Source organism: Camelus ferus, chromosome 1, assembly GCF_009834535.1.
Source record: "Camelus ferus isolate YT-003-E chromosome 1, BCGSAC_Cfer_1.0, whole genome shotgun sequence".
Classification (NCBI taxonomy): domain Eukaryota; kingdom Metazoa; phylum Chordata; class Mammalia; order Artiodactyla; family Camelidae; genus Camelus; species Camelus ferus.
The window spans coordinates 100,014,971-100,041,870 of NC_045696.1; the positions used below are offsets into that span (position 1 = coordinate 100,014,971).

Sequence of the window (26,900 nt, forward strand, 5' to 3'; positions counted from 1 at the left end):
GGGCTACGGGAAAAGTGGTGTCCCGACCACCTTTCATTAGCCTAATCAATTCACCAGATGCCGGGTTCTCATGATGAATTATAACTGAGGCACTCAGGTCCGTTTACAGTTGGTACAGACAGCATGCCAGGTAGATGAGGCACTTGCACAGCTGGATCCCAGGAGCATTAGTTATGCCAGTTAGAGAAGGGGAGGGCTTTCCAAGCCAGCAGTCAGGTACCACAACCAACCCAAAAGGACACTAAAGGAGTGATGTGATCTCTGTGACAGCTACATCTTGCTTTAATTTTCCCCCTCAGCCTCCCTGTTTTCCTCCTCCCACTTATTTGCATAGGACTCAGGATCTCTGGTTAAGCAAAGTAAATCTACAACAGATCTGAATTCCTTCCTTCCTCAACTGCACAGAGAAGCCTTGAGCAGAAACACACACTATCTGCAGAATTCATTTAATTTCAAATACTAGACAAATAACTTCTCATTAGATACTTACAAAGAGAAAAGTCATCAAACATAGAAAGTTATAAATTTAAATAACAAAAATATCAGGAATTGCAACATATGTCTTAATTTGTAACCTCAGTGACATTTAGGGGATGTTGCATATTCATTTCTGGAGAAGCAGAGAAACAGGAACATTCTGATGCAGCAGAATTTTAGTAAAGGTGTGAAATATGATGACCACATTTTAAAGTATGATGGAGACAATGGAACAGTAGATTGCATAAAGCAGAAAGATAATACAATACAATAAAAAATTTATAAATTCTCCTGGAAGTCAGATAAACACAAACTGTAGAGAAAAAAGATGATTCCTGAGAGACATATACATCTATTTCATTTTATGCACAACATAAATTCCAGAAGGAAAATTCAGATGGAGCCAAGAAAATAATAAAGAGTAAGAAAACTTTCTTGCAATCAGGACAAACTGTATTCTTTTAGGTGAATGAATTGACCATATATCAGAATAATTCATGAAAATAACTACTTATGTTCTTAAATAATAATAACCCCTATTATGATTATTTCTTCACAAAACAATTATTATAGATATTATTAGGCCTTAGTAGAATGGTTTCTGTAGCCTGAATTCCATGATATTCCCACAATCTAGTTCATTTTTTCTTACTTCATCAATAAGGTTCAACCAGTTCAGCACTGTTTAATCACAGACATTTAAAGGACCAAAGAATACGGAACAAAAAGAAATCCTATAAAAGTGTTGTGACCTTGTCCCCCATTTCCCATGTCTGCCTTTGAGCAGAAACCTTACCAGTTCAGAGATTCTGTCCGTCAGCGTGATGTGACTTAGAGAGACGTGGGGTCATGGATCATTCGGAGCAGGGGCTCCCTTTTCCTGCCTTTTTCACCCTGAAAAGAACAAAGAGAAAGTGTCATATCTCAGGTCATCATTCTGCCCACCAAGTACTAGCTCTTGGTTTCTAAATACCATTCTCCACTCAAACTGGGCTCTTTGAGAAATAGTTGATTCCAGAGTTGAAGCCAGGAAAAGTACAAGATGAGCCTCGAACAATTCATGAAATAGCAAGGAAGTGCTCAAGGAATGATGGTGGCGTGTCCAAAGGATAAAGTTGAAAGAACTCCAGCCACAAAATTAAGGACAATCTGAACATCAAAATATTTTATAAGAGATTATTAATCATTAGAGAAAATAGAACACTATGTACCTATTGATAACAAGAAACATGAAAGTTTAGTTTGATGAAGAAAAAGATATATATGACTTCAATATATTTTCCCATGAAATCCTTTTACTTTTAAAGAGAGAAAGAGCAACTTTCACAGCAAAGTCTGGCAGCCCCCACTATGATCATGTGATCAAAGTGATCATTGTCAGTAAAGTAATCATCGTCAATAATCAGACAACCTGCAGTTTACTATTGCCTGATAAGGAGCAGGAAGATGCAGCCTCACAGGAATCTTGACACGTTGTTTAGAACAGTACATAATGCAGTAATATTTTTCCAAGTTTCACTGAGACACAATTGACAAATAATATTGTATTAGCTTTAGGTGTACAATACAATGATTTGAAATATGTATATATTGCAAAATGATTACCACAGTAATTTAGTCAACATCCATTACCTCATATAATTAGAATTTTTCCCTGTGATGAGAACTTCTAGGTCTACTCTCTTATGAATTTTCAAATACACAATATGGTATTATTAACTATACTCACCATGTGTCACATTACATCCCAGGACTTATTTGTCTTATAACTGGAAAGTTGTACATTTTTCCCACCTTCATCCATTTTGACGAACCCCTAACCACTGTCTCTGGTAACCACCAATATGTTCTCTTATCTACTATTTTTTTTAGATCCCACATAAAAGAGATCATACAGTATTTTTCTTTTTCTGTCTGACAATTTCACTTAGCAGGATAACTTTGTCACAAATGTCAAGCTTTCATCATTGCTTTTTATGGCTGAGTAATATTCAATTATATATACACATATATAAATATATGTGTATGTATACACACACACACACACCTTCTTTATCTGTTTATCTTTTGATGAGCACTTAGGTTGCTTCCATATCTGGCAATTATAAATAATGACACAATGAACAAACGGGTTCATTTTTAAATTAGTGCTTTATTTTCAAAGTAGTGTTTTCATCTTTGTTGGATGAAAACCCAGAAGTGAAATTGCTGGATTGTATGGTAATTCTATTTTTAGTTTTTTGAGGAAACTCCACATTGTTTTCCATAATAGCTGCACCAATTTACATACTCACAAAAAGTGCACAAGGGTTCTCTTTTCTCCACATCCTTGCCAACAGTTATTTATTATCTTTTTGACAACATTCTACAGGTGTGAGGTGATATCTCACTGTGTTTTTGATTTACATTTCCCTGATGTTAGTGATGTTGAGCATCATTTCATGTGTCTGTTGGCCATCTGTATGTCTTTGGAAAAATATATACATGTTTTCCCAATAGATTTACTTTTGTAAACAAGTGTCTCAAATGTTGCTTCCAGTTCAAAACAAATGAAAATAAGGATGTATTTCCCCTATCTCCTAAGTCTATAATAAAATTTTAGTAAGTGAAGATACAGATGGATAAATCAGAACCAGCGAAAGATAGCCCAGAACACATAGGGACAGTCTGCAATGGAGAAAAGACCTTATCCTTTGGTGGTAACTGCCTCAAAGACAGCAGTGTCATGCAAGATGGGAGTAGGCAGATGTTAACTGAAAATCTGTCTACTGAAATACTGTGCTAGTCAGATTGCCCCAAACTCACCTGACTTCTAAACCCCTTCCTTTTCCCCATGCACATTAAGCATAATCAGCCCAGCACCAGTCCTAGGCATCCAAAGATAGCATTCTTATTTAAATAATTACAATTAACTGCATATGCAGAATTAAGATTTCTAAAGTTGTTGGAATGCCTTCCAGAGCCATAGAGCAAAGCTCTCCTCACTTCAACATCCAAGGAGTGGTTTCTCCATCTACTCACCCTAAAGATAACAAGCATTCTTCATACATGGGCCTACCAGTCCTATTCTACTAGAGAGAGACAGAGCAGAAAAACAGGCTTACAAAAAGCAGACACAATGACAGTGATGTTTCTGTGAGTCTACATCTGGGCTCTCTGTCCTGTTCTGTTGATCTATTTGTCTGCTCTTTCACTGACAGTATACTGTCTCGATTACCGTGGCTTCGTTGTCCTAAGCCGTGATGTCCAGTGCTGCCAATCCTCCAGCTTTGTTCTTCTCCTTCAGTATTGTGCTCTCTATCCTGGGTCTCTGTCTCCTCATGTAAACTTTAATATCAGTTTATTTTCGATATTCACAAAGTAACTTTCCTGGGATTTCACCTGGGATTGCATTTCATCTTTAGATCAAGTTGGGAAGAACTGACATCCTCACAATATTGAGCATTCCTGACTATGAACATGGATTATCTCTCCATTTATTTGGTCCTTTGAATTCATTCATCAGTTTTTGTACTTTTACTCATAGAGAATTTGTACATACTTTGTTAGATTTATATCTAAATATTTCATGCTCAGGGTACTCATGTAAATAGTACTGTGCTTTTCATTTCAAATTCCACTTGTTCATTTCTGGTATAGGAAAATGATTGACTTTTGTATATTAATCTTACATCCTGAAACATTAATACTTCCTTATTATAAGTTCCAGTAGGTTTTGGTTGTGATTCTTTCTGATTTTCTACATGAACAAAGACAGTTTATTTCTTCCTTCCCAGTCTGTATGCTTTTTATTTCCTTTTCTTAAGGCATTAGCTAGAATTCCAGTACAATCTTATAGATATTTTTGTATCCAGCTGAGGAACTTCCCCTCCATTCCTAGTTTACTGAGACTTTCTTTTTCCTAATCATAAATAGATGATGGATTTTGTCATATGCAATTTCTACATGTATTTATATAATCATGTTATTTTTCTTTTTAATCTATTGATGTGCCATATTATGTTAATTGATTTTCAAATGTTGAACCAGATTTGCATACCTGGGATAAATCCCACTTGGGCATAGTATGTAATTCTTTTCATATGTTGTTAGGTTCATTTTGTTAATATTTTGTTGAGGTTTTCTCATATATGTTCACAAGTGATATTGGTCTGTAGGTTTCTTCTCTCTGTAATGTCTTTGTCTGGTTTTGGTGTTAGGGTAATGCTGACCTAATAAAATGAGTTAGGAAGTATTTTCCCTGCTTTTATCCTCTTCAAGAGATTGTAGAGAATTGGTATAATTTCCTCCTTAATTATTTGATAGAGATCACTAGTGCACCATTTGGGTCTGGTGCTTCCTGTTTTGGAAACTTGTCAATTTATGGTTCAATTTCGTTAATAGTTATAGTTCTATTTAGATTGGCTATTTCTTCTTTGAATTTTGGCAGACTGTGTCTTTCAAAGAATTGGTCCGTTTCATCTAGGTTATCAAATGTGTGGGCACAGAATTGTTCAGTATTCTTTATTATTCTTTTAATGTCCATGGGATCTGTGCCATGGCCTCTTTCCTTTCTAATGTTAATCATGTCCTCTCTTTTTTTTTCCCTTTGCCTGTCTAGAGGCATATTGACTTTATTGATATTTCCACAGAAACAGCTTTTGGTTTCATTGATTTTTCTCTATTTTCTGTTTTCAATTGCATTGATTTCTTCTCTAATTCTTATTATTTCTCTTCTGCTTATTTTGGATTTAAATTGCTCTTTTTTTTTTTAATTTACCAAGGTAGACAGATGAGGGTTTGCTAAAACACATGAAGGAAAACTACTTCTTTTATAAATTCTGCTTGAAAAAATGAATATTCATGTACAATTTCAAACCTCTAAAGATGTAGCTAATTTAGAAGGCTAAATTTCCCATATTAAAAACAAACAAGAAACAAAAATACTAACTTACATACATTTTTAAAAGTTAGTAAGAGTTTAAAATGATAATATACATTTCATAGCAATTATAGACATACAACTTGGGTGTTTTTGCCACTAGATGGTACTACTTTCAGAAAAACAAACTTTTTCAATTTTTCTTCCCTAGTGCAAAGCACAGTACTTGATATCACAGAAGAAGCCTGATATATATTTGCTGAGTGAAAGTCAATCTTAACTTCCAAGTCAGAATATATATGCCAAATTTCTCATCATATTCATCCACTATGAATACAGATGGAATAAATCCCACAGATATATTTGTCTGGATTATGTATTAGTGAATATATACATCTTGGAATCCTCATCTGATTCTGAATACCTCTGAATAAATTCTGATTTTATGACTTAACAGAGCTGTACCTATTAGGAGTTATGTATGTATTATCTCAAGTTAATTCTTCAAGACTTATTTTAATACAGAGAGGCAATTTGGAGAATTTCTAGCCTTTTAGCTGTGCTTGAGCAAAGTTAGTTCATTTCCTAAGCCAGAGTAGCAGCAAAATATAAATAAATAAATAGGTAAAGTTTGTTCACGTTTGTCTTTACAGTGGCCAGTTTTAATGAAATCAGCAAGTAAATTAAGAAACCCCAGGGAATACAAGCAGTAAATAAACATAAACAGATTACCATCAAACAGCAAGCTGACCTCATATATAAATTTCCCAAATCTTTTGGATTTTTAACTGGTGGAAATGACACACACTTCCGATTATAAATATGATATTTTCATCCATAAATAAAAATTGCAGGTAGTATACTTCAAATCATAGGTAAGGAATGTGGCTAGTTAGTACATTGTGTTCTTTACAAGGTGATAAATTCACCCCCTAGTTTGTCTAGTTAACTGTAATTCTTCCCACTGATACAAACATCTCATTTATTCTGGCAATCCTTATTCCAAAGCATGAGTTAACAAAAAATTCAGAAGGGTGAGAAAAAAAAAGATTAGCAATAAATCAAAGCACATTATCTACCTAGGCTGATAATAATGATGACAATACTTAACACATATTGAGCATTGAGTACATATTAGACATGTACTAACTATACATTAACTTATTTGACCCTAATCTTTTTATAATATTATTTCCACTTTAGAGATGAGACAGCAGAGGAGGAAACGGTGCAGAGTGGTGGAGCAAGCAGAGAGCACCTTTGTAGAATTTACAACTGGGTCAGCACTGAGTCACTAACACTCATGCTTCATATTTAGGTGTATGTGAACAACCAGTAGGTGTTAAGAAGTCTAAAAATATTGTTATTGTTTACTGACCAATTAGTTCAGTGAATGTAGCTATAAACATACGTACATCTATACATAAACATACCTACATCTATACATACATATGAGTGTGTACTCATGCAAGTAGCCACCACAGAGGTGGCGACTCCCTCGTTAATTACTTCCCAATTTCCCGCGGATGGCCACGTCGCTGTTCCTCATAGCCTGGAGCCTCAGAAACAACATTTCTGGAGCCTCGCCAGGGGCAAGAAAGTGAGCAGGGCAGCCTATCCGCGCCTGGAGCCTTACCTGAGGCGGTGGTCCCGCGTCCAGGTCTCACGCCTTCCAGCAGCAACGAGAAGGCTCAGGGCAAGAGAACCATCTGGACCCCCGGTCTCAGCTGGCTCAGTCCCTATTGCCCAGACCAGGGCAGAGGCAGGGCGCATGCGCACGTACAGGAACCAAGGCGGCCGGTGGGGGCAGGGCGCGAGGCTTCACCTGGTAGGGATGGTAGCCCAGTGGCCTCCGGAAGCGACCTCAGAAGCAGAGTAAGACCGAGCGAGGGGCCCAGCTAGCCCAGCGGTACCCCCAGGCAGTCTCAGGACCTATCTAAGGCCAACGTGTTTCCTGCCTGAAACCGCCTTGTAGGCTGCACTTGCTTAGTACATCTTTTCACAGCGCTGAGAGCAGCTCTGGATCATGGGCAGAACCTGGGCTCAGGGGAGTCGGCTAGCACTTGGGGGTATTAGAAGGGACGATTAATAGAACCTGCTAGCTGTCCCTGAACAGTAAGTATTAATGACGGCTATGGCTGGAGCCAAAACTATGCTAGACGCCCTGGAACGCCAGAAGTGGGAAGACACAGGCAGTATCACATTGAGGATAAAGCCGTTAGCTCAGGAGTCCACCTGCATGACTTGAAGCTGCCTCTGCTGCTGACTCTGAGCCGCTTTCTTCCACATGTTCCTTCCTTGATCATCTCTGAAATTGTGTAATGATCAAAAGTTACAGGAGTTAGAGTATGACGTGTTAACACTATCAGACAGGGTCTATCACTGTAGAATGTACTCAGTAAAGGCTAGATTTATTATTTTTAATATTTGACCCAGTCCCTAGTATCTCATTTTTCATTACTCGTAGGATGTTAGGGGCATAGAATTATGGGACTGTTTTTAGAGCAGTAGTGTTTTTCTAAAATAATTAAGAACATGTATCCCTGTCTTGGGACTATGAGGAACACGTTGACTGGCTTGTTTGTAGGCAATTAAGAAGTAAAATTTGGATAAGTAATCCAAATCCAGTTTATTCCTAGTTTTAGGAATGGTAGTTTTAGGATCTTTCAGAATAAGGCATGTTTCCCCTTTGGGTTGCAGATAACACTTCAATATTTTTCATGCAGTTAAATAGAAATTCAGGCCCCCAAGAGGTGGGTCAAAAGAGTTTCCTGTAATATAAATCGTGGAGCCATAGTGGGGTATCATCCGCACTGTTTCTCCTCCTTCATAGCAGAGTTTCGTGATTTTCCAATATCCCAGAGCAGCAATGGATCTTATAATGTCTGATAGAATAATTTTAACAGAGATATATTCATTTGTGTGTAATATATGATGCTTTAATTTCCTCAGAAGCTGCCATTTAACAGTGTTAAAAAGTGTGTAATAATATTATAATTCGAAGTTCTGTATTTGTCCTGAAACAATTATGATTCCAGTGGTACAATATGTAATATAACTTTATTAGAGACTGTTTTTCCCCTTTAGTACAAGATAAATATGATTTTCTATTTCTTGTAAGCTTTACTGGGATTTGTTTCTCACTAGGAGTAGGAAAAGGCATTATTTAAAAGTTAATATGTTAATTAATTAATTCAGCCAAGACACAGCTCAGTCATTTAAAAAACTGAGTGGCATTATGTCTTATAATAGACCCATTAAGTTTGAGAAACCCACAAGATCTTTGAAACAGTAAAGAAGATTGGACAGGGATGCACGTGGTAGGTATCTTTAGTTCACAGGAGCTTTATTCATTCTACCTGGCACATATACAGGTACAACTGTCACTTCACATTTTGCACCAGAGCTTATGACACCACTTCATGCCTGAAATATTATGGATTGTGAAAATTCAAAACCTACAGGAAAGTGAGGACCACCCAGATTTTGTTCTGCAGTAGTTTTGCCAACAGGTACTTATGCTTTACAAATCTATAGTTTAAGACTCAAAATAATGTAACCAAGTAGGAAAGAAAAGAGCAAATTTGACAAATGAGCTCTGTTTAAGAGTCTGTTTAGTTTCCTTTCCTGGGATTTCAGTGCAAGGAGGTAATTCTCCCTGGCCCCATAAAAGGTAAATACTCTTATATTCGTAGCTGGCACTCATTTGGCAAGGACTCAGGAACTTATGGCACTCCACTGCTTAAGAGCCTCCACCTGTTCCTAATATGATGCAGAGGTATTAGTGTATGAATTATTTTTCTAGAACATTATTTCTGACTTGCACTGAGTTTCCCAGGCTCAAACAACTAAATACTAACTGTATTTTAAATTAAAACTTTTTTTCCATCTCAGATATATAGATTTGCACTCCAGAAACTATGGATCTTTTTTTTTTTTTCCAATTCAGTGGTCTGTTCAGACAAAATTTTTTGCTGTTTAATTTCAAAAATAGTATTTCTGGGTATTTATTAGTCAGTATTTGTCCTTGAAATGAGTGCTTTTTTTGGATATCGTAGGCAAGATGAGAGTGACTGAAACAACTGTCCCTTAAAATTGCTAAGTTGATTAAAAGCCACAGAACATTTTTTTAAAAACTGAGCATATTACAGAGTGGTCCTATGAGAAACAGTTGTTAAGTAAAAACTCAGCTGTTTAGTTCAGTGTGCTAATTAAGGGCTACTGCTTATTCCTACTCCTGAATTTATTAGTCTATTAATCTTTATTTAAATATATATATATATATATATACATATATATATTAAGGTACTCTTAGCATATTTAAAGATAATAGGTATGAATTTTAATATATAATCTTTGATCATAAAAATGTGATGTTGACAAAAGTAATCACGGCCAGATACATGTAAGAATTTACTCTCCTTTTTTAGTTCTTCATGGGATAGAGTGTAAGACACTAATATGGCCTTTGAAAACTTTTAGTACACTTTTGTTACACGTGTTTATTAGCTTATTGTTCCTCTTATTGATTAATTGCAAAATATATATATACAAATTTCCATCTTTTTGCCCTTCTGGCTGAGGTGGTTCCTGGCCATGGTTACTGACCAGTTAATGGGGTTGCTATTGTTCTAGGAAAATCCAGGGAGTCAAATCTATCAAAAAACATATATTTAAAAAATTTTTGCGGGGCCAAGAAAACCCATTACTCAACTTCTTCGGTATATACAATTAAGAGATGACTATAATTGGAATAGTCCTAAGAGTTTTACTATATTATTAAATTTTATGATTAAAGCAGGCAATGATAAATAAATAATTTAGAAAAGGAAAGGAGAGATGTGGTTTCTTCTTGGGAACACCAGATTTTAGTTAATGATGTGGAAGGCTCAACTGACTTTTATTTACCACTTAGGATAAAACAGTAGAAGGAGTTAGTAAAGGGCAGCCAAACCTGGAGAGAGGCTGTGAAGGGGAAGGACTGATCCATATTAATGTGTGGTCCAAGACGAATCAATCAGATAACAGCTTTTATCACATGTGTTAATTGTAATTAAAAGGCACATAGAGGGGTTAGGATTTAAAGTGGAGAGGTAGGGAAAGTAGTGACTGGATGGATAGTAGTGGGAAAGATTAGAATGGAATCAAGGCACTAAATTGTTTTTGTTTGTTTGTAGAAATAACCAACACAAATTTTCAGTTGGATTATCATGGTACTGCCATAATTCCCCAGCTTATGTGTTTTGGCTAAAAGCATGTATCGATACATGAAACAGAGAGGCAGGCCTTCTCAAATTTGCTGTTCAAGCTGGATAGAACATATCCACAGGACCTGGAATCTGGAGAGATATTTGCAGTAGTGTGACCTGATAGCTGACCTCTCTCCTTCTCATGCTGGACCATGCCCGCAGCCCAGCCCTGGGGTTGTGTTCACTGTAAAGTCTCTGATTTGTAACTTGGTTACCACGTAGAGTCTTAGGCTCACAGCTTTTCTTCCTGGCTTTCTGTCTCACTGGCCCCTCTCCTCCTAAGCTTTTTAAAAACTGTCACCATCCTGGGCTGCCCTACAACTTCTAAAGTCCTACTATGAAACAGTAGTGGGGAAGGAGTCAAGCTAAAAGGATTTAAATGGCCAGATATGGCTGTAATAGATGGATAAAGAGGAATACCCCATGTGCGTGACTGTACAGCTTCAGAAGTATCTTGTTCCAACTGTCATTCCTGACTTATAAATTTGTAGACAGTGTATTAATATGAGATCTTCTTTTTCAGAACTCTTTAAATCATGGACAACCAAAGTAAGTACTTTGCTTTGTTTACTTTCCACCCTATAATGTTAATCCTGTTGTTAACAGGTTTTTGTCATTTTGTTTTATTCAGTTTTGGAAAGAACACGATTTACTCTGTGTTGTTTATGCATCAAAATCTAATGTCAGTAGTTGGACTTCAGAGAAGATGTAGACAAATATCCAATACTGTTCATTTTTCCTTTAAAAAAAAACTTAGAGTAACCTAAGAAATTCTAATCCTATTGGGAAAATTATATAATTATCAATAGTCCATCGAGGTAAGTTTTCCCTATTCTGTGTACATTTTATACATAAAAGTTATTCAAATCATACTGGTAAACAGATAATGAATTTAATATGTCATTTATTTGTGTAAAATCCTCATATACATCCCCTGATATATATTTCATAACATACACAAGTATATAGGTTTAAATAAATAACAATCATTATGTTTGTACTCTTTTTCTCTCAAGAAAATTCTAAAATAAGATGAATATTGATCAAGCACGTAATAAAAGGCCTCTATTTTTAAAATTTTAATGTTCTAGAGAGAAAAATAATATATATATATATTTGGGGAAATATTAAGAACTAAATCCTAAGAAGAGCAAAGTTAGAGGGCTGATACTACCCAAAATTGAGACTTACTATAGAAACAGTATCAAGACAGTGTGGTGGTTGCAAAAGAACAAACAAATATAGGTCACTGTAACAGAACAGAGAGCCCATAGTTAGATACCCTTAAATACAGTCAACTGATCTTTGACAAAGATATAGGCAATACAATGGAACAAAGATAGTCTCTTCAACAAATGGTGCTGGATCAACTGGACATCTACTTGCAAGAAAGTAAATCTAGACACTGACCTTACATCCTTCATAAAAAATTAACTCAAAATGCAGTATAGACCTAAATGTAAAAAGTGAAACTATAAAATCCCTAGAAGATGACATAGGAGAAAATCTAGATAATTGTGGGTATAGCGATGCCTTTTTATATACAACACCAAAAACACAAGAAGTATTTGACAAATTAGACTTCATTAAAATGAAAAGTCTCTGCTCTGCAAAAGACAACATCAAGAAAATTAGAAGACAAGCTACAGACTGGGAGAAAATATTTGCAAAAGACATATCTGATAAAGGACTGTATGCATAATTGTAATGCAGAGTACTCAAACTCAATAATTAAAACACCCTATTAAAAATGGACCAAAGTATTTAAAGGACACCTCATCAAAGAAGATATACAGATGGCAAATAAGCATATGACAGTATGTTCCACATCACACATCATCAGGCAAGAACATGCAATGGAGAAAAGACAGTCTCTTCGATATGTGGTGCTGAGAAAACTGGACAGCTCCTTGTAAAAGAATGAAACTAGAATATTCTCTAACACCGTATACAAAAATAAACTCAAAGTAGATCAAAGACCTAAATGTAAGATAGGATACTATAAAACTAGAGGAAAACATAGGCAGAACAGTTTTTGACATAAATTACAGAAATAAGTTTTCAATCCATCTCCTAGAGTAATGAAAATAAAAGGAAAAATAAGCAAATGGGAACTAAACTAAAAAGCTTTTGTACCGCAAAGGAAACCATGAACAAAATGAAAAGACAACCTACAGAATGGGAGAAAATATTTGCAAATGATGATACTGACAAGGGATTCATCTCCAAAATATACAAACAGCTCATACAGCTTAATATCAAAAATAAATAAATAAATAACCCAATCAAAAAATGGGCAGAAAGCCTAAATAGACATTTCCCCAGAGAAGACATACAGATGGCTAACAGGCACATGAAAAGATGCTCAATAGCACTAATTACTGAGAAATGCAAATCAAAACTACAGTGAGATATCACCTCACACTGGTCAGAACAGTCATCATTTAATAAGTCTACAAATAGTAAATGCTGGAGAGGGTGTGGAGAAAAAGGAACCCTCCTACACTGTGGGAATGTAAATTGGTTCAGCCACTATGGAGAACAGTATGGAATTTACTTAAAAAACTAAAAATAGACTTACCATATGATCAAGTAATCTCACTCTGGAGGATTTACCTGGAGAAAACCAATTTGAAAAGATACACACACCTCAATGTTCAAAGCAGCACTATTTACAATAGCCAAGACATGGAAGCAGTCTAAATGTCCATCAACATATGAATGGGTAAAGCAGATGTGGTATATAGAAACAGATATAGATATAAATACAATGGAATACTACTCAGCCATTAAAAAGAATGAAATAATGCCATTTGCAGCAACATGGGTGGACCTGGAGATTATATTAAGTCAGACAGAAAAAGAAAAATACCATATGATATTGCTTATATGTGGAATCTAAAAAAATGATACAAATGAACTTATTTACAAAACAGAAATAGAGTCACAAACATAGAAAACAAACTTATGGTTACCAAAGGAGAAAAGGTAAAGAGAGATAATTTAAAAGTTTGGGATTACAGATACACACTACTATATATAAAAAAGATAACTAACAAGGGCCTACTGTATAGCACAGGGAACTATATTCCATATCTTGTAATAACCTAAATGAAAAAGAATCTGAAAATGAATACATATATACATATATATGTACATGTATAATTGAATCACTTTGTTTTATAAATACTGTAAATCAACTATACTTCAATAAAATAAATAAATTAAAATGTTAACTGTTAGACAAAAATAAATAAAATTAAAAATTAAAACCATAATTAATTATTGATACTCTCCAAATGTTGTGTGTCTGTCCGTCTGTCTCTATGTATGTTTATCATGGAAGTACATTTTACTGAAAGCACAATAATGAAATTGGTAGCCTAATTCTTGACTCTTTGTTCGACATATTTTATCATAAATATCATAAAAGTAATTTTTATTTATACAGGAGAGTAAAGATTTAGAGTTAATAAAAACAGTACTGAATTTACATTTAGCTAGTGAAATATTAAGTTATACATAAATTAAACCTCAAATTACACATATTTAATAAAAGTTTTTGTTGATTCTCTGTCTGTTCTGAAAATTGCAGTCATGTAATCACATTTAGGAGATTCACCCCTGGAAGTTTTTGAGTAATTTATTTTCTGGGATTAATTGTATTCAGTGAGAGTCGTAGAAAAGAGATGACTGCTTAAACCTGGAAGCTGACGCAATAGAAATGTAGCTACCTGGGATAATTCTTACTTTGATTTTGTAACATATGTGAAAGTTTTACTTTTGTATGCATGCTGAACCATGCCTTAACATTTATAAGAAAAATAACTGAGTCATATCACTACATATTAGAGAATACATTATTTTTTTAAACCACTGCATAAAAGATGTCAGAAAATGTCAATTAGACCAATGCCGTTTTCAAAATTACCAGGACTTTACCAACTGCCAAAATTCGTGGTGTACCAGATTTGCAAGTAGGCAGGGGCCCTAGGGACCTGAGATCAAAAGGAATCTCATACAAATACTATGCTATTATGATTACTGCAGCTTTGTACAATAGTCAAGTCAGGGAGGTTAATACCTCCAGTTTTGTACTTTTTTCCCAAGATTGCTTTGACAATTCCAGATCTTTCATGAGTATATATAAATTTTAGGATTGTTCTAGTTCTATGAAAAAATGTCATGGCTGTTTTGATAGGGGCTGTATTAAATCTATAGATTGCTGTGGGTTGTATGGGCATTTTAATAATTCTTCCAATCCATTGGAAGCATATCCTACCATTTCTTTTAATCATCTTCAGTGTCCTTCCTCAGTGTTTTTAATTTTCAGAGTCTAAATTTTTTATCTCCTTGGCTATGCTTATTCCTAGGTATTTTATTCTCTTTGTTGTGATTTTAAATGGGATTTTTTTACTTTCTCTCTCTGATAGTTCATTATTAGCATATAGAAAAGTAACAGATTTCTGTATATTAATCTGTATCCTCCAACTTTACTGAATTCATTTATTAGTTCTAATCGTTTTCTGGCGGCTCTGCAAATAGGAACAGTTTTATTTCTTTTCTTCCAATTTAGATGCCTTATTTTTTTTTCCTGTCTGATTGTTATGGCTAGAACTGTTGATACTACATTAAATAGAAATGTCAAGAGTGGGCATCCTTACCTCGTTCCTGAAATTTAGGAGAAAGGCTTTCAGCTTTTCACCATTCAGTATGATGTTAGCTGTGGGTTTGTCATAAACGGCCTTTATTATGTTGAGATATGTTCCCTCTATACCAACTTAATCATGCATGGATATTGACTTTTACCAAATGCCTTTGCTATGTCTATTATAGAGATTTGTTTTAGGGATATATGAATGGTTCAATATTCACATGTCAATCAGTGCAATACACCACATTAGCGGAAAGAAGGATAAAAATCACATGATCATCTCAATGGGCATTATTTTGTAATAACTTTCAATGGAGTATGATCTAAAAAATACTGAATGACCATTCTGTACACCTGAAATGAGTATAATATTATAAAACAACAATAATTCAATTAAAAAAAAACAGAATTTCATAGGCAGAAGGGTATATGCATTTTTATATACCACTCCGAGCAAACAAATCTCCTTGGGAGCTGAATGGCTTATCTAGTTGTGTAGCCAGAAAACTCTGACTGGGGACTAGATCTCATCCAGATGTTGGCAATTTAAAAAATTTGCAGTAAAAAACCTTTAAGACGTTAAGGTGGTAAATCTCAATCATGCCTTCACTTAAGTATTAAGCAAAAACTCTCAAAAACACCAGTACCAGGACATTATGCCAGAAAAATTAAATAATAAAACTCTATGCGAGACCTAGGGATTTTTTTTTTAATTCCTCAGGTGATTATAACATGCAGCCAGGGCTGAGAACCACTGCTGTAAACTCTTATATGGTTGGTATTTGAAGAATGATCATCTAGTCTATAATATTCATACAAGGCATTTGGAGAATGATTTAATCCACCCATAGCTAAATAAAAGTGATACATAATTAATTAGGTTATAATCAGGTTTGAGAGTTTGTGAGAAAAATTGCTCAAATCTATTTCTTAAGTCCAAGACCAGTGAAGCACAGGTCTTTTGTGGCAATGATGATAACAGTGATAGATTAAAATTGACAGCTTGCTGTGCCTAATGTGGAAATGATCAATTATCCTCTCTCTAAGAATCTTGTAAAGATTTGATAATGCTAATAATACAACAAATTAATTCACATCTCCTCACCCTCACAGGTTTGCCTGTGGTTTGATCTTTGCACTGTAATGAATGATGTTTAAAAACACATATCTGTATAATAATACATATCATAGATAGTGCTCAGTGGATAAGTCATTATCTTCCCCTTGCTTTCAGGTTAAAGACCAAAATGCTTAGTTTGGTCCACCACACACAAGGGGCTCCCCTGCCTTCCCCTTGACTGCTTCTTTAGCCTGTCTCTCTTCTGTTCAGGGGTTCTGGCCATTCTTCAGATTTATAAAGGTCCTATGTTTGTTACTATCCCAGGCTTTCTCTCTGAAGTGTTCATTCTCTGCCACTGGCCTACATAACTCCTTTGTGTCCATTAGATCTCAGCGGTACTCAGGGAGGCCGTCCCAACTCCCTCACTTTTTCTCTCCCCATCCAAACATCTTCCTTTGGCACATGTAGTCATAAAACCCTGGTCCCTTCCTTCAAAGTGCTTGTATCTGATTCTAGTTAATCATTTAATCACATTGGTGTTTATCTCTTTACTGTAAAGGTGAGTATAAAGTTCTCTCTCCCCTTTGTCAATTGGGGCAGCAGTTACATTTGCATTTCTCATTTTAAATCCCAGGGCTCGGTACTCCTAAAAACTTTGTAAGATATAAATCAAACCTCACTTACTGGAACTCACTCTTCTCTTTTTTTTTTTTAGTTGAAGTACAGTCAGTTACAGTGTGTCAATCTCTGGTGTACAGCACAATGTCCCAATCAAACATATACATACATATATTCATTTTCATATTTTTTCCATTAAAGGTTATTATAAGATACTGAACATAGTTCTCTGTGCTATACAAAAGAAACTTTAAAAAAAAATCTATTCTTATGTATAGTGGCCAACATTTGTAAATCTCTAACTCCCAAGTTTATCCCCTCCCACCCGCTTTCCCCAGTAACCATAAGATTGTTTACTAAGTCTGGGAGTCTGTTTCTGTTCTGTAGATGAGTTCATAGTGTCCTTTCTTTTTTTAAATTTTAGATTCCACGTATGAGTGATAGCATATGCTATTTTTCTTTCTCTTTCTCATTATCCATGTTGCTGCAAATGGTATTATTTTATTCTTTTTGTGGCAGAGTAGTATTCCATTGTATAAATATACCACAACTTCTTTATCCAGTCATCTGTTGATGGACATTTAGGTTGCTTCCACGTCTTGGCTATTGTATATAGTGCTTCTATGAACATTGAGATGCATGTATCTTTTCCCATTAGAATTCATTCCAGATATGTATCCAGAAGTGGGATTGCTGGATCATATGTAAGTCTGTTTTCAGTTTTTTGAGGAATCTTCATACTGTTTTCCATAATGGCTGCACCAAACTACATTCCCACCAACAGTGTAGGAGGGTTCCCTTTTCTCCACACCCTCTCTAGTATTTATTGTTCACGGACTTTTGAATGATGGCCATTCTGACTGGTGGGAGGTGATATCTCATTGTAGTTTTGATTTGCATTTCTCTGATAATTAGTGATACTGAGCATTTTTCATGTCTATTGGCCATTTGTATGTCTTCATTGAAGAAATGCTTCTTTAGGTCTTCTCCCCATTTTTGGATTGGGTTTTTTTGTTTTGTTTTGTTAAGTTGTATGATCTGTTTATATATTCTGGAAATTAAGTCTTTGTCAGTTGCATCACTTGCAAATATTTTCTCCCATTCCGTAGGTTGTTGTTTTGCTTATAGTTTCCTTTGCAAAAGCTTATGAGTTTAATTAGGTCCCATTTGTTTATTTTTGCTCTTATTTCTGTTGCCTGAGTAGACTGCTGTAGGAGAACCATTGCTAAGATTTTTGTCAGAGAATATTTTGCCTATGTTTTCTTCTAGGAGATAAATTGCCTCTTATAGACTTACTTTTTAATAGTGTATGTATTTTCTCATCAGTATTCCATTTAAATGTATTTGTAAATTGCTTATTCTAAGTATTAAATTTTGCATAGCCTTTACAGTTACAATGTGGGACACAGTCCTTTGAAATTGTTCTCCATTTCTGCAGAATTTATATTTTATGTACTGTACATATAAGCTTACAAAGATTTATTATGATTACAAATTCATATGGAATACAGAGTATATACTTATTAAAGTTCTCCCCATACTGTTGACGACTGAAATAAATGCACAGTCTAAAAGTTGAGAGTTATGTTTTATTTGGTGGACATTTCTGAGGACTCAAACCCCTTCGAGCCAGGGATGACAGACTCTCAGATCGCTCTGAGGGAATGCTCTGAAGAGGTAGGGGAGGAGCTAGGATATATAGGAGTTTTACAACAAAGACCAGGTAGTCAGAACATTAAGGATTACTGATAAAGAAGACCAGACATCTGGAATTTGACACATTGTAAAATGATTATAAATCAATAAAAAATGTTAAATAAATAAATAAATAAATAAATAAATAAATAAATAAATAAAAGAAGACCAGACATCTCAAGTTAAAGAATTTAGCACTTTTCTTTGGGAAGAAGCAAACTTCTGGGCTCATTGAAATCATTCCTTTGACAAGCACCTAGCTATCTAGGGCCAGTATCCTGTCCTTTCTTATTCTGAGTCCCCTCAGGGTGCACCATTGTGAGTGGCTGCAGAGGCCGGGCTGCCTGCTTATCTTCACTGTGGGGGGTGGCAGCAGCGGCTGATGAATTGATGGCTTCAGCATTCTTTGTTCCTGATATGGCTTGCAGTATTTTTTGTTCACCCTGTTCTTACAAAATACTTAAGGCAGTTTTGCCATTTACACTTTTTAGCTTCCTTGGTTCTCAAATTCTACTTTCCTATACGCTGAGGGTGCAAAATTGTGAAGTTTAAATTTATAACTTAAATGTCATAATCAAAAACATTTTTTATTGTGCAGGGTCTTAGGAATGAAATTCACCATGGATTAAAACTCCAGACAAATTATTAACACAGAGAAGTATCTGGACAGGACTGGATGTAACGACATGCTTTTAACACTGTGCCAGTCCTCTCAACAGCAGCACTACAATATCTGGGGATGGATAATGCTGTTTTCGAAGGGTGCTATTCTAGGCATATGAAGCCAGCATCAGTGGCCTCTGTACTCAAGGTGCCACTACTACTCTCCCTTCAGTTGTGACAACAAAACATCTCCAGATCCTGACAAATAGCCCGTGAGGGAGCAAAACCACCATCATTTGTTAGAATTCCAGAATTATTTTTTGACAGGGTAATTTGGTGCTAGAAATGCTGGCTCAAAGCCCTTGTGGGCCCTGCACCCACTGCCACCTGTCATTTCTGCGAAGGCATTCCAGATTCTTTATGCTTATGATTCTAGATCATTGTTGTTTTTCTCACTTCCTTAGGTTCAAGAATATTTTCATTTAAATTGTGAACGATAAGAGTAAGGCTGTGGGCCAACTCTATACACAGCCCAAAACCCTCAAAATAAAAGTGGATATGAAATCACAGACATTTTATTGAAAAATTGCTAAGTAATAAAAACAAAAACCTTAAGCTTAATAGAAAGAGGATATCTAAGCAGAAATTGTAGTTTGTAGATAACTGGGGTAATCCTAAAAGAATTAATGTTTTCATTTTTCTGGGCAGTTAAAAACAACTTCATTTATTCATATTTCAGCATCTCCAGGAAATACTGGCTACCCTGCCCCTCAGGCTGGCAATCCTGAAACACAGGCTGAATATCCAGCTTCCCAGGCTGGCAATTCTGAAACCCAGGCTGAGTATCCTGCCTCCCAGGCTGGCTATCCTGAAAAACAAGCTAAATATTTTGCCTCCCAGGCTGAATATCCTGAAAACCAGGCTGAATATCCTGGCCCCAAGGCTGGCTACACTGGCACCCAGACTGACTACCTAGTCCTACCAGCTGGCTATTCAGGGTCTTGCCCAGTTGGCTCTCCCATCCAATACCAGCCAGTGCCTCTTCGGCCAGGTGTGCCTGCAGGACTGCCCTGGATTCCAGCACTACCACCTTCACCAGACTGTCCACCAGGATTGGAATATTTAAACCAGGTAACTTCAAATACACAAAAGATTCATAGAATATAAAACTGTGCTTCCAGTTTACTTAGTGAGACTAACAATTGACTAATTCACAAAAGTCTGAAATGGTAAAACAACATTTTTTGCTAACAAATTACTCTATTTCTTCTAGGTAAGGTTTACTTTTACAGTAAAAGACACATGTCTTAGGAAATTGTGTTTTCTATCATCTTGAATATAATCTGCAACAATACCAATAGCAAACCTTTATTAAGCACTATTTTCCAGGCTTTGTTCCTAAGCAGAATACATGTGTTAACTCAGTTAATCCTTTAGAAACTCTGTGATGTGTAGTTGCTATAATTATCATCGTTTTACAGAAGAGAAACTGAGGCCTAGTGAGATTACATAATTTGCTCAGCATTAAAATGCAGAGGAAGTGGGAATGGCTTTTTACTTTTGGAACCTTGGTTCTGGATCCTGTGCCCTTTAATCCCAACACTGAATAATTTCCTAGGAGTTAGAAACAAACATTAAACAAAACTGTGTTGTTTGAACAAGTGGTACCAAAATGGAGTAATGTTTTGTGTATAATTTTATTAGAATTAATAAAATTACATTTTTTTGTTGCTTTTATTCTTTTGAAGACCCAGTTTTATAAATGTAACCATAAAGTCGAAAAAATAGTCCTGGATTTCAAGTTGCTACATGATAGCTTATCTCAGCAAAGTGAGGTTTTACATTTGTTTGATGTTAGAAATCTCATAGGTTAAGTAAGAATATGAAGTTCTATGTGTTAAAACGATACAAAAATAAATATTCCCATGCTATCCAACCACTTATCAAAAAATGAGTTGTGTCTCTTGCACTCTGCACTAATTTAATACCTACTGTTCACTTAGTCATCATATATTATAAAAACTTTATTAGTTCATATATTGTCTAAGAAATACCCTAAATAGATTTTTTTTTTAATCAGAGACTCACAAAATATATATGGAAAGTTATCATTGACTAAAAATGATAATATGTACACTTAAAAGTTTTGAGATTTACAGTAAAAAAAAAATCTCTTTAAGTGGATAAAATAGTCTTAATATTTTCAAAACTCCTACTAGAAGGAACAATGTATTCTTATCTTTATAGGAATTTCAGTGTAAGTCAATTTTATTTTACTTGAATTTGCCCACATTAATAATAAACACATTCAAAAGATATTTTTTCACGTATAAAATATCACCTTTAGTTTTACTCTGAAAAGTAATATAAACTATTATTAAACCCTGAAAATACTGAAAAATATTGATGATTACTTATATGAATTTTTAAAAATTTAAAAACATATATGCTTACAGCTTAATTTTTTTGTTTGCTGTAATAGATAGATCGGATTCAGATTCATCAGCAAATTGAACTTACAGATGGTATGTATTCATTGTATTCATTATATTTCTAGAAAGAGGGGATGTTTATGTACATAAAGGCACATCACCAAACACCAATGTAACACTTTAAGTGATGTGTTAAACCTGGTGATTTACAATTGTCTCTCTCTGTGATAATGAATTGATGAGGATTATCAGTAGTTCATTGAAATTAGGAGTCAAGTAGTAAAATACTACTACTCTGACCAAACTGTCTTCAAGTTAAAAACCCCAACTTAGAAAGAAAACAATCAAAATTTACTTTTGTTCCCTTTTTTTCTCTAGAAATCACTTCAGGGAATCTATCACATTACCTGATTTCTATACTTCAGCTATTTTCTCCCAGTTTGTGATAACCTTGAGATTGGCACAGAGCCACAGGCAATAGTTCATGTTAACTTAGTACCACGTACTTACAGTTACCTTAGTATGTTTCCAAAGAGAGTCAACTTTTTGCATTTGGATGGGTATGTTTTGGGAAATTGTACTCCTGGTCATAGGTTCTCTTGGGAATTCAGATGAATGCTATAAATCCTATGTCCCCATCCCATGGGATGTGTTCCATGGACTGTGAAGTACCAGCTTGAATGAGGGGACCCTGTGATGCTGGAGTGTGTTGACCAACAGGCCCAGTGGCGTGGCTTCCTAGATGAGCAACCCTGAATGTGCTAAATGACTCCTTTGATTCTACCAGATGTTTCCAGTGCTCTCCATGTGCAAGAATACAGTTAGGAAGCCACTAGATGCTTCAGCACTGCTGCCAGTGGAAAGAGAATCTGGAAGGTTCATTATCCAGAGTGTCCCCCTTCCAGATGTAAGGGGTTTGGTAAAAACTGCTAGTTGTGGAATATATCTATAAATATATCTTTATGTCTCTACAAAGTTCCTTTTCAGTAGGAGATTTAGAACATGAATTGTACTAACAGAGTAATGGATTTGGTTAAAATACACAATTATCACCTATTACATTTAAATTACTTATAATGGACCAGTTCAAGATCATGTCAGAGCAGGCTCCTAAACTCACCTTCTCCCAGGGACACAATGAATCTACAACAAACTTATGGAATAATTCCCTCTGAAAGAAATCCAGAAACTAGCTGAGTGTCTGCACATTGGGCAAATGAGAAAAAAAATACACATTGAAATGGGTAGGGGAAGCTGAGACACAATCTTTTCATAAACCATACCCCCAGCACAACACACAACCTGGTGGGAACTCACACCTCCCAGCTCCTCCCTGAGGAGTGAAGGGTTTGACACTATACCTGGTGCCCCAACTCTTAAGATTGAGTAGTGGGCATTCAAATTATCTAGCTTTGAGAGTACGGGGCTTATGTTCACAAGACCCACAAGGCTACATCAAACTCGAGATAATTCTTAAATGTTGACTCATGGAGTCTAACTCTGAAGGCCCCAGCACAGATGTAGCAGACAAAAAGAAGCCCAGTCTTACTGTGGAAGAAGTATAGTTGCTTATCTTAAAAGCTTTGACTTTTGGGGAAGGTTTCTAATTTAACACACATCTATGGCCAACTGCAGAGCAATCCAGAGTCCTTAGTGGCCTGTGGGTGCCATCTTTGTGCCCTTCCTCACCTCCATCTTACTTTGCTGATGTCTCTTAGAAAGAAGCTTGTACACATGTCTGTTACCCAGCTTTTGCTGGTGCCACATAGAGGAAACATCCCTTCATAGCCTGGCTCTGGTGGTAGCAGGCCTTGTATTCAGTTTCAACAGGACAGTTGCAAACAAACAATTCTTAACTGGCTATCCACCCAGGGCTCAGTGCATATATAGCTGAGAGAAATGCCCATCTCCCAATCTTCCCCTGAAAGAAGTATATTTGCATACTTTAAATGCTGCTGCCTGAAAGTCCAGCTTCCAATCAGACTGCACCTAGGTGCTGACTAAGGTCCTACACTTTGGGAAACTGATGGGTCTTGGCACAACTGAACTACTGAGAGCCACTAAGAATAAGAAGGCTGCTGGGACAGTCACAGAGCTCTGAGAGACAACTAAGAGCTAAGGCAGAGTTAAATGACAAGGTTCACCTCCTACTTTAGGCTGCTCCTTCAAGACGGGGAGAAGTAGCTGTTTTATCTAATACACTGAAACCAACACAAGGACTCAAGGAAAACGAAGAAGCAGAGAAATATATTCCAAACAAGAGAACAAGATAAAAACTCAGAAAAAGACATAATGAAATGGAGATAAGTGATTTAGCTAATAAGAATTAAAAATAATGGCCATAATTATGCCAAGTAAAATAAGTCAGACAGAGAAAGAAAAATACCACATGATATCACTTATATGTGGGATCTTAAAAATACAACAAACTAGTAAATATAACAAATAAACAAAACAAAAAAGCAGACTCACAGATATAGAGAGCAAATTAGCAGTTGCCAGTGGAGTGTGGGGAGGGGCAATATTGAGGTGGGGGACTAAGAGGTACAAACTATTAGGTATAAAATAAGCAATAAGGATATATACAACACAAAGAATATAGCCAATATTTTATAATAACTATAAATGCAGTAAAACCTTTAAAAATTATAAATCACTATATTTTACACCTGTAACCTATAATATTGCAGAGCAACTATACTTCAATATAAAGGCTAAAGAAATAATAGCCATAGAGAAGCTCACCATGGTTAGAAGAATAATGCATAAACACTGTGAGAATTTCAACAAGGGATAGAAAATATAAGACAGTACCAAATGTAAATACAGAATACTGAAGAATACAAGAATTGAACTGAAAAATTCAAAAGTGGTTCAACAGCAGACTAGATGAAGCAGAAAAATGGATCAGCAAACTCAAAGACAAGGTAGTGGAATTCATCCAATCAGAGGATCAGGAAAAATGGGGAAAAAAATTAATGTCACCTTAAGGCACTTATGGGACAACACCATGCAGATCAATAAGCACATTACAGGGATCCAAGAAGGAAAAGAGAGAGAGAAAGAGGCACAAAACTCACTGGAAGAAATAATGGCTGATGACTTCCCTAACCTGGGGAAAGTTACAGACCTCACAATTGAGGACCCAGCGTGTTCCAAATAAGATTAATCCAAAGAGATTCACATGAAGACACCTTATAATTAAATTGTCAGAAGTAAAATAGAAGGAGAGAATCTTAAAAGCATCAAGAGAAAAATAATTGGTTACTTACAAGGACCTACAAGACCATGAGTAGATTTTTCAGCAGAAACGTTGCAGGCCAGAAGGGAGTGGGATGGTATATTCAAAATTCTGGGTGGGGGAAAGTGCCAACCAAGAATATTCTACCTAGTAAAGTTGATCTTCTTAATTGAAAGAGAGAGCGTTTTCCAGACAAGCAAAAGTTGAAGAAATCCATCACCAATAGACCTCCTTACAAGAAATATTAAAGAGACTTCTTCAGGCTGAAATGAAAGGACACAAAGTAGTACAGGAAAACGTATGACAGTATAAATCTAACTGGCAAAAGTGAAGATATAGTTAAATTCAGAATTATCTACAGTTAAAATGGTGATGGATTAATCACTTATAAATCTAATATGAAGGTTAAAAGACAAAAGTAAAAAAACTATAACTACAGTAATTTGTTAATGGATACACAAGGTAAAAAGATGCAAATTGTGATATCAAAAACATAAAATGTGGTGGGTTGAAGAGTAAGAAAGTGGCCCTATAGAATGTGTTCAAACTGAAGTTGTTTTAAACTTTAAACAAACTGTTATAAAGATAAGATGTTTTATATAAGCCTCATGGTAATTCCAAAGCAAAAGCCTATAGTATATTCATAAAGTATAAAGAAAAAGAAATCTAAGCATATCACTACATAAAATTCTCAAAGCACAAAGGCAGAGACAGGGAGAAAAGAAGGGAACAAAGGATTGCAAAACACCCAGAAAACTATTAATAAAATGGCAATAATAAGTACATATCTATGGGGAGAAGGTATAGCTCAGTGGTAGAGTGCCTACTTAGCATGCACAAGGTCCTGGGTTCAATCCCCAGTACCTCCATTAAGAAATAAAAAAATCTAATTACCCTCCCACCAGTAAATAAATAAATATTTTAAAGTGCTTAAAAATATTAAAGTAATCTTTAAATGTCATATATATAAATATATATATGAATACTTTAAATGTAAATGAACAGTATTCTCTGATCAGTGACACCTAGTGACTAGATAAAAAAGCAAGATTCAACTATGTGATTGCACAAGATACCTCAGCTTTAAGGACACACACACCCTGAAACTGTAGTGACGGAAAGATATCCAAGCAAATTAAAAACAAAGAAAGCTGCAATAGCTATTCTTATATTGGACAAAATAGATTTTAAGACAAAGAGTGTCATAAAAGACAAAAAATTTTGTTATGTAATGATAAAAGTGTCAACACAACCAAAGGATATAACATTTGTAAATATCTGTGCACCTAACATAGGAACACCTAAATATATAAAACTAATATTAACAGATCTAAAGAGAGAAGTAGCCAGCAATACAATAATAGCAGGGGACGTTAATACCCACAGTCAGCAATGGATAGTTCATCTAGAGAGAAAATCAGTAAGGAACCATTGCACATATATGGCGTGTTAGGCCAGATGAACCTAACAGATATTTACAGAACATTTCATCCCAAAGCAGCAGAATACACATTCTTTACAAGCATACATGCAACATTCTTCAGGATAGATTGTATGTTTCACAAACAGAATTATTGATACATTTAGGAAGACTGAAATCATATCAAACACCTTTTTTGAAAACAATGGCATGAAACTAGAAATGATTACAGAAAGAAAACTGGAAATTCACAAATATATGGAAATTAATCAATATAGTGCTGAACAACCAAATGTTTAATGAAGAGATCAAAAGAGAAATAAAAAAAAAAACTTAAGATAAATGGAAATATAACAACCAAAACTTATAGGATGCAGCAAAAGTGGTTCTAAGAGGGAACTTCACAACAATAAATTCAACATTAAAAAACAAGAAAGATCTCAAACAATACAACTTTATAACTCAAGAAACTGGAAAAAGAACAAACTTAGCCTAAAGTTACTAGGTGGCAGAAAATAATAAAGATCAGAGCATAAATAAATGGAGACTAAAAACAAACAAACAATCAATGGAACTAAGAGCTGGGTTTT

At 35.3% G+C, this 26,900-nt stretch overlaps 1 protein-coding gene across 1 annotated transcript in view; it reads left to right on the forward strand.

Annotated features, from left to right (window-relative positions):
- The first annotated feature begins 7,472 nt into the window (after positions 1–7,472).
- Positions 7,473–26,900, forward strand: part of LOC102514036 (phospholipid scramblase 2) — a 38,418-nt gene continuing 18,990 nt past the window's right edge. The window contains exons 1-3 of the mRNA XM_032484178.1: positions 7,473–7,533; positions 19,957–20,348; positions 21,700–21,742. Coding sequence (XP_032340069.1) covers positions 7,473–7,533; positions 19,957–20,348; positions 21,700–21,742 — 496 coding nt within the window. The remainder of the gene's footprint in view (positions 7,534–19,956; positions 20,349–21,699; positions 21,743–26,900) is intronic.